The sequence below is a fragment of the Micropterus salmoides genome, unplaced genomic scaffold (genome assembly GCF_014851395.1).
Source record: "Micropterus salmoides isolate LMB-PRFRI ecotype aquatic unplaced genomic scaffold, ASM1485139v1 Ms_hic_scaffold_23, whole genome shotgun sequence".
In the NCBI taxonomy this organism is placed as follows: domain Eukaryota; kingdom Metazoa; phylum Chordata; class Actinopteri; order Centrarchiformes; family Centrarchidae; genus Micropterus; species Micropterus salmoides.
In genome coordinates this window covers 16536965-16546501 of record NW_024041484.1, presented here as the reverse complement: position 1 = coordinate 16546501, position 9537 = coordinate 16536965, and the positions used below count along the sequence as shown (strand labels likewise).

General features: G+C 38.5%; 1 protein-coding gene across 1 annotated transcript in view; it reads right to left on the bottom strand.

The window, feature by feature from the left end:
* Positions 1-614: 614 nt before the first annotated feature.
* Positions 615-9537, bottom strand: part of pcloa (piccolo presynaptic cytomatrix protein a) — a 59282-nt gene continuing 50359 nt past the window's right edge. The window contains 5 exon segments of the mRNA XM_038738299.1: positions 615-3815; positions 4111-4256; positions 5957-6091; positions 7277-7338; positions 7531-7672. Coding sequence (XP_038594227.1) covers positions 3672-3815; positions 4111-4256; positions 5957-6091; positions 7277-7338; positions 7531-7672 — 629 coding nt within the window. The 3' untranslated portion in view covers positions 615-3671.

The window sequence follows — 9537 nt, the reverse complement described above, 5'->3', positions numbered from 1 at the left end:
ATCTGAATAATTGACTCGGTTCTTCATGCTCTAGCAAGGTGAGATTACAGAGGGAAGCCTGTCCACAGAATGTGTCAAAAGGGCCACATATCACAGTAGGAAAAGCACAGGTGTAAATATTACAATCAATGATGGCTGAATTTCATTTAGCTTCAGTTTCAGGGTTGTGGTATTTTGCATGCAGGTTCACTTCCCTACTATGACAAGTCAAAATGTCAGCTGCAAATAACTAATGGAAAAACATATGTGGACATAAAGGCCCTGTACACACACCAGGTGCTGATTAGACCTCCTTTAAGTTTAATGGAGACATGCCACAGGAGCGGAGCTGTCAAACACAACACACCCATACATACAGTCTTGAGAAGAGGTGTGTAGGCCCCATAAGGATGTTACCATAGTCTTGTAATTCATTTGACACTGCTCATTAAAAAAGCACATGGCACCATCTTGTGGTTATATTCTCTCGCTTTCCATCATTCATTTCACTTAGTTTGAAAACCAGCTATGAAAAGTAAAGATGACCCCAAATAAACACATATTGTTCAAAATAAAACTGTGTCATGATCAATAATGCAATATCCATTATATATTAAAGGCAATACACAACAACATTTAATTTTTACTGATATTTAATATTTAGACATGGGGCAACAGCCATTTTTACAGCACAGTTTGCATAATTTTTCAATACCTCCTGTATACAATCACAAAACCATGACAGTAGATTATTTTTTCTGTTTACTTACAAGTGAAAAACCAGACAGGTTTTACAAGCATAATCTTTGTACAGTCAGCATACATCATCAATAGTTTTAATAGGTTTTCTTCATAATGTCCACCCTCTGTAACACTTTGTTCTATATCTTTCTCTACATCATTTTTTTTTCTTTAATAATATCTGGACACAAAAATAGTATGAACCACCAACGAAACATGCAACATCCAGTGTGAGCACATTTAAATTCTCCTGCAACGGCTTGAGTTGTTAAGATAGACTTCTGTGTAGTTAGACTCTGGTAAACCTTTAGCGTTTGGTGTAAAGGGTCTGGTGAATCTGGGTCCCTATAGACAGACATAAGGTCGTTTCTCAGTCTATCCACTGTACATTGATCAAGAGAGAAACAACTTCCTTTAAATTCTATGATCACACACCTTTTATTGTCTGCTAAAAGACCTATTGCTCCCCAAACCCCAGTATAAAAATGTATTTACAAGGTTGGAATTAGAGAGATGGCATTTGTGTGTTTGTGTGTTTGTGTTTGTGTGTGTGTGTGTGTGTGTGTACACGTGTGTAATTCCTTGTGTGTTACGAGAGATTTTAAGGTTGATATTTTTAGACAGACAACACTTAAAAGAAGTGATATGCATTACAGCCAACGACATGCATGGACGTGATACAAAGATGCTACACACACAAGCACATGGGTATAAAAATAAGAAAAACAAAAATAAAACGCACTGACCTTAAATCTATTAACATTTCAGGTATAATGTCGACTGATTACAATGTTGTCGTTTTTGGTCATGTCTCATACACATACTGGAAAAGGAAACTACTCAAAGTGGGAGTGCATAAAAAGATGGGAATCATTTAAATAGCAATGTTCTTTTTTCTAATCTTGATTCACAGCCGTGTGAAATTCGGGATCTGTGCATGTTCATTTCCGTATGTGAATGTGTATTCGTGCACAAGGGCAAAAAAACGTTGGTTCTCTGAGTTTCAGGCCCTCTAAACCTTGTAAACAAGCACTGCATTGTGTATAAAAACAAAATTTCTCAACTCTTTTATGTACAACTGATATGTACTGTAAACAAATATAATACAACATATGAAATAGTCTCACAGGCAATAAATAAAGATTCATATAGCAATACAAAATAACACGTTAAATAACAAAAATAAATAAATAAAGGAATAACCATTTCATGAAGGACATGAAAACATGGCAGTGCAAAAGAAAAATCAATACAAATGTTTCCTCTGCCACAAAGTGTCACATTTCTCACACGTCAAGATGCAGTTACCACCTTCATATGGTAGATGTTGCATAGAAATCCCCCAGATATTAAATGTAGTTTCACTGCTAAGTTTGAAAATGCTGAATGCACCAGCTGTCATGCCTCTTGAACCCCATACAAACATACCTTTCTCAAGACATAGATAGCTTTTTTAAAGACACAACATTGACTATTTGACGTGTAAGTAATAATGACAACACAGATATGACAAAAAAGCTGGGACAAAACATTAACATGCTACTGTAATAGCATTGTCGTATCTTAGAACAGTAATAGTGTTTTTTCTTGGATAGTTTCCGGCACATTTGTCTTTTGTTCGCTTCAATATCTCCTGATATTGTTATCACTTTGCTTTACCTCTCTACTTCCTCCCCTTGGAAAAGAAAATCTGCGGCTACCTCATTTTTAGCAGGATAATGACGTAGGTTTTACATTCTAAGCAGAAAAAGTGCAAAATACCACAAAAGCGTGCGCTGACTGCTCCTACGAACAAAAGCAGGATTGATATAAGACTCTTAAAGAAGGATCTCAAAGAAAAAACATGGTAAATGTCTCACATTTTAAGGGGCATCATGGATAAATAAAACCTCTATGTCACAATCATCAAGACTCGATTGTCTGTGATAAAGATATCTATATATCTATCTATATATGTTATAATAATTTCCAGCTATGACACTTCACTATATACAAAGTGAATCTAAGAGGTGATTTTGTTTTGTGCAGAACATGTGGCACTGCATACCAAATAGATCAACTCATGCACACAATATATAGTGTCCATATGATTTTCCAATTATTTAATATTGATCCTTTATCAAACAATAGACATAATATGATAGAACTCAGTTAAGTTTACACTTACGGAGCGAAAAGGTGGGGTCCAAAGTGAACAAGGAGATGGTTTTGTTACTAAATCTAAAATCATGCTTGCTGAGATTTTTCTTTTTCTTTTGAACTGGGATGCTAGGTAGTGTGTTATAAAATATACTATGCTTCCTTCCCATGATAGATTTTTATGTAGTTAAATAATTGAAGAGAAGACAAATGATAAAACTCTAATGTCATAATACAAAAATAAATAAGAGGTCTCCATAGCGGAGTCTTCAATATTTCATTTCCTAAATGCTTTGTAAATCAATAAAACTCTGCGGTCATAATAAAGCAATGAGGAAAATCATCTAAGTGTGTCCATTCCCTGTAGAATTAAAATTTCTCTTCTGAGTGAATGACTGTGTGCAAAGTTGTCGTAAATAATTGTGTGTGTGTGTGTGTGTGTGTGTGTGTGTGTGTGTGTGTGTGTGTGTGTGTGTGTGTGTATGTGTTGTGAAAAGTGTGTAATACCTGGTTGATTCCGCGCTTGACCACAGCCCTGGCAACACTACTGTACTTCATGTAAACTGGTGTGCATTCCCTGTAAACACATAACCACTTCCTCCAAACTTCCCGCATGACAGAAATCATCATCAGAGCTTTGCGTACGAATGAAAGCATCTTCCAAAAACTCTAAATATCCAAGCCCTGCCCCTCCTGTACCCAAACAACCCTTTTCTCCAACCCAGATTGGGATGTTGAAGCTAAGTGTCCTTAGATGCCAGAAACCTCTTCCTGCCATGTTAGGTTTAGTTTTTTTTAGAATGTGACTCGTTCTATGAGTGGATCTGGGCGGTGCTGGCAAGAAGTTTGTGCCAGCTCACCACTCGCTTGCGTAGGTCGACTTTGTCTAGCCAAACGTAGGCCTCGCCAATGAGGGTCTTCTTTACAAACTTGCCACCATTGGACACCAGGAACAGCTGGTGTGAAAAGAACAGAAAGCAGGATGTCATTTGGTCTGTAGTTGTATAGCACTTTATATTCTTTCCAACCATGCCGTTACTCTACATCACACTCATACACCGATGGCAGAGGGTAAGGTGCCTCTGCCATCAGAAACAGAAATGATGAAAAAAGCAAATAACCATATTCAAATAATAAGCATTTCTTTAGCTGTTGGTGTATGGAGGATTACAGCTTGTATATATTCTTAAAGTATTTAGCTATCATCCTGCTGTTTGCATGCATGTTTAGGGACTCTGGGATTAACTTTACCTGTAGAGAGTGTCCGGTGGGGTTCATGCCGAAGCGGAAGGTTTCGTTAAATGATGGCTCGCGGTCATGACGACACACTCTGGTCTTCTTCTTGATGATCCTTTTCTGGGTGGCGATGTTCACCACATAGAGCTTCACATACAGATCTGTGGACGAACGCACACAAAAATGTAAAGCTGATATCATACTGCTATGAATGTGTCATTTCTGGTGTCCTTTCAACTGCTAGTGTCTTGTATAATGTTTCAAATTTTATATAACAGTTTTTGTTTCATGATATATATCCATTTGGTACATTATCTACATATACGGTATATTTAACCTACTGTCTGTGTATTCTTTTGCTATTTGTTATGTTTATAATGTTAAATGACAGTAAAGTAAAACAAAAGAAACCCCAACCAAACAATTTCCATAAATATACAGCAGAATTATGCAAACACACAACCTAAACACAAGCACTTATCTTCTCTCTTAACCCTTATAACATATTTATTATAAAAACAATTATCCATAGAGGGAAATCTAATTTGTAATAGCACCTATAAAGAAAAAAATATATACATATATATATATATTTTCATGTTTAAGATGCTTTTGGTCATTAATATTGGAGATGGGTGGAGTTTCACTGTTTCTGCAGCCAGCCACTAGAGGGCAATAAGAGAGCTGTAGCTCCAAAGACTTTTTGGTGTTTGTTGAGAAAGCCAAGGCCAGTTAACATGTAGAGAACAAACTCTAAAGATACATCCAAACACCCAAACCAGCTTTAGTCACAGATGCACATAGACACCAATAGTAAGTGTTAATGCTACGAGTCACTGCTACACATTCTGTACTTTAGAGCAGCTACATACTGTCAATGGAAATAAACCTTTATGTGCAGGTCCCATCTGGAAGCAAATGCAACTCAAACAAGTGGCAGACTGCGTGGGTATTAGGATGTAAATATTAAAAGAGGGGGGTGGCAATTTGCATTATATTGAGGGAAAAGTCTGATTTTGTACCAGACTGTCTGTTCAGTATTCAAAAAGATGGGTTCACATGTAATCAGTCTAAAAAATGTTGTATATACATACCGCAGTAGACATTGTGACTCAGGGTGCTGCTAGTTTTCTATCCTACAAGAAGTAATGTGACATACAATTTCATCCTGGGTGTTAACCCAAAGTGGCATTCTGGGCATGGGTTGCTATTTCTAACTGTAAAATAGAGATAAATTGTACTAAGCACTACCCTTTTCCACGAATAAAGCTTTGATTTTTGTCACTTATTAATTTATAACTTTATTATACAATAGTATTGATGAAACTGTTTGTATACCGAAAAAAAAATTGACAAGCAAGATGTATTCTAGCCATTAAATGTAACAAATACATATTGTTTTTTACTTTCAAATATCTGGGAGTCTTTACTGTGACATATTCCTATCTTAATGGCGTTTTTAACCACGCAAATGGATATTACTGAATATTTAAAAAATATTCCCAATGCTGCATTCCATGGGAATGTTGGCTGGAAAACACTACCACAACACCTGTGGTTGTGCATCTAAAAAAACTGGCAAGGATACTGTGGTATGTCAGATGCCAATCCTTGTAAACAAGTGTCTGTGTGGGCCTCCAAGCTGTCAAAATGTTAACAAGGACATGTATCACATAATATTGTCTTTGAATGCTGTGAAGAGAATTAAGTGAATGTAAGTGCAAATAATAAACCAGAAGGTTTAAGGATATCATTTTTGAGTCCTACAAGTTGAGACCTTATCAAAGTGACTTATTTGTATGTATGCATGTATGTAAATGGGTGCATGTGTGCTGTCACATGTATAGTTACTTTCCATTACCAGGCAGGTGGTCTGGAGTCTTGAACTTGTAGGTGATGTTGCGACATTGAAGAATTTCGAGGACCAGCTGCTCGCCCTCCGTCTTCATTTCCTTCTTCAGAGCGATCTTTATCTCCCCCATTACCTGGGACTTACCTGGGAATACACACACACACAAATTGAATCAGCCAGGCACTGTGAAATATAGCCCACATATAGGTTTGAGTTTATTTCTCAGCTCCAAATGTTCAATGCCTGTTCTATCAATTTGCTCCCACTGTGTCTCTGTTCTCTCACTCCCTCTTTGAAACATTTGGATTGTTCGCGTGATGAGTAATATCAAACATGGCCTGAAAGCAATCACATTTATTTGTTTAACAAGGACGGGGAGAAGTTATGAAGAGCTCTGCCTGTCCTCTGGTTGCCTTAGTAACTGAATGGATATGACAGTTTTGAAAGCTGGGTCAACAAGTCCCTGGCACACAGTAAGGATAGCCTGTGTGTGTGTGTGTGTGTGTGTGTGTGTGTGTGTGTGTGTGTGTGTGTGTGTGTGTGTGTGTGTGTGTGTGTGCTCGCTCGCTCGCTCGTATTTGTATCTTTGTGAGGATCAATTTCCATTTCAAACCATCGCAGTGAGGACATTTCTGGACTGTGAGGACAGTTTGAGCTGCCCTCACCACTACACAATTCTTTGAAGGTTAAGACTTGGTTTAGGTTAGAATTAGGTTTAGGTTAAGGTTAAGGGTAAGGCATTTAGTTGTAAGAAAAGAGAGACATGTTGACACAAAAAGACAGAAATAACAGAGAGCAGATGATTAAAAAGTTGAAAAAAGCATGTGGATAAGAATAAATGTTAATTCGTGTGTGTATCTATATTCAGTCTCACACATTGTTGTAAGTGTGAAAGCGAAATAACAAACTTCAGGTCTCTGGTGTTTTTACGGTCATCTTTGCACCTGTGCATTTGTCATATCTACTTGACTCAAAACTTCTCAGGCAAGAAGGAGAAATGAGGAAAATCAGCAAGGACAGATTGATGAAAGTGGCGTGAAAGTTAATTAGTTAATAAGTCTACATATAATGTGAATGACGCATAAACTTAAGTATAACATAAACATTTCAATACCTGCAACAGAAACAGAAGAAGATAAATAGGAAAAGAAAAATGTAAAATAAATAGCCACTAAATCAGTAATGTTATTTTACTATATTAAAATCATGATCACTTACTCAGCCCTAAAATGCTAAAGATGTATTAGCGTAAGGTTTTTAAAACTACAAGGCATCAAGACAAACAATTCTGAATATACACACACATAATACATATAGTGTGTGTCTAACCTTCAGTGTCACTGTGTCCCATAGATGATTTCATCCCGTCTGTGCCATTTGGGATCTTTCCACTAAAGAGAAAGGAATCCGGGAAATTACAAAACTACACAGCAGTTTAATATATTCCACTGTATATATTCAGCTTTGACTGGGGGAAGGTGTTTGGGCATAGTGAAAGCAGTAGTTTAGCATCAAATGAACAATTATAACACATTCAAAATGTGAAACAGAGGCGTTTTAAGATACAAAATAAGCTGACTCACAATCGGGGAACCTGGAAGATGGCACTGTCCACCTCGTTTGTCTCTCCGTCTTCATCCAATAGGCTGTAGGCGCTGCCACTCAGGCCGCTGTCCAGTGAGGCTGCTGTGACTGGGGCATCACTGGATCTGTGGCTCGACCGAGCTGTGCAGAAATACGACCACACCCATTACGACAAAGAGACAGGAAGAAAAATTGCACCTCTGCCGAGTCCAAGAATGTAAAAACTAGGGCCAAGAAGCATTAGTTAATATCTGCAGCAACTAAAATCCATCATAATCAACTTAATACTCCAAATTTGTGTCGCAGTCAAAAGGGAAGCTTATTCAAAGCACACAGGACTGTATTGTAATGAACAGCACACAAACACTGAGGACTGGCAAGAAGCATATGAACAAACAGTGTATTTAGAATCTTCCTCTCAAGGACAAGACAGTCAGAACTCACATATAAAGCTTTAACATGAAACAGACAAATAAACCGAGAGAAATATCACATATATATGTTTACGCAAAAGAAGACCAAACAAGAGGCACGTAGACCCTACTGACATTGTTAGTCATCTATATGAACTATTAATAATAATCTATTATCTCAATCTCAGAATTAGTTTAGTTTAAAATTACATGAATCAAATTACATGAATATAGTTTAATATCTGGAGGAATTTAATGGATGTTTATGAGTGTTTTTACAGAAATGTTTTTGAAAACATATTTTAGATGTTTAGACTTACACGAAATACATGTTTAAATGTTTTACACTTCCACATTTTCTTCTCAAACAGCTGATCAGACGTGTGATAAGAGTATGGATGACGTGAGATGCGTGGATGTGGTGTAAAACAGGATCCATGTCGACGCATCTTTCTTTCGGGCCACTCAACGCCTTGTCTGATTACAAAAGCTCACTAATGCCAGTTCAATGAAGCAATGGGGGAGTCATGACACCACAGATGTGGCAGTGGCACAGTGTTGTTAACTCTCAGTGAATCATATGACAGTGTGAGACATTCATTTCCTGGTGTTAGTGAACTGTGTCGGTGGCCGTTAAGAAAGTGTGTCTCGCTGCATGAATCTCTGGTGATGTGGCTGAGTGCAACTTTCTCTCTGTGTTTCTGGCTCTTTTATTAGTAAGACTCCCCTCTCTCTTTCTGCAGGTGTGCGTTAGTAGTATCGCATCCTCTCTTTCTCTCACTCTCTCTTTCTCTCCTTGCTCCGTCTGTGCTTCAGTCACATGACAGAGAGGAGACTCTTGGGCAAACTCTCACCTCCGATGCTCTGCGGCCTCTCTTCTGACACGGCTTTCCTGAGGGTCAGGTGTCTGCCGTCTGCTCTGCTCCCTTTGGCCGACACAACCGATGGCAGGGCAGGCAGCCAATCGGACTGGGCTCTCTGAATGGTGAGCACGCCCACTACGCTGTGTCTCTGGTGCCTCAGTGAGAGGCGGCCTCTTTGGCCTGGATGTGTGTTTTTTTCGCAGGCGCAGGTCAGATGTCAGGAGATCAACGCCAGGAAACAAAAGGTCATAGGGTTCGCAGTTTAAGATGCAAGGAGGGAGGAGCGAGATGGAGATTCAGAGAGTGGTTCATCTTCACCATGGCAACCAGCTTGACTGTCAATCACATGCAGCCACAGTGTGCAGTGCACATTTGCCCCTCCCGCATGTCTCTAAGATGCGGTGTGTGCAGCATCTACTGAGGTGCATTGTGGGTCCGGTAGTTGTTCAAACAAAAAAGGGGGTTAGCGGACTGCATGCACAGCCATCTCAGTGGAGGAGCTTCAGAAAAGCTGGTCGTTGGTTGTTAACAAAAAGTAAATTAAAAAACCAAAAGAGGTTAATGATATTTTAGGGAGGGGAAGGAATTGCAACTTTCTTCTGTTTTACTGCGTGGATCACTAAATCCAAAATGTTTAACCGCTAGCTGAAGAGCAGAAACCTCTCTTGAAAGCATAAACTTTTACCCAGTGCACCATCAACTGAACTTGTAGCAACAAATTTATAATTGG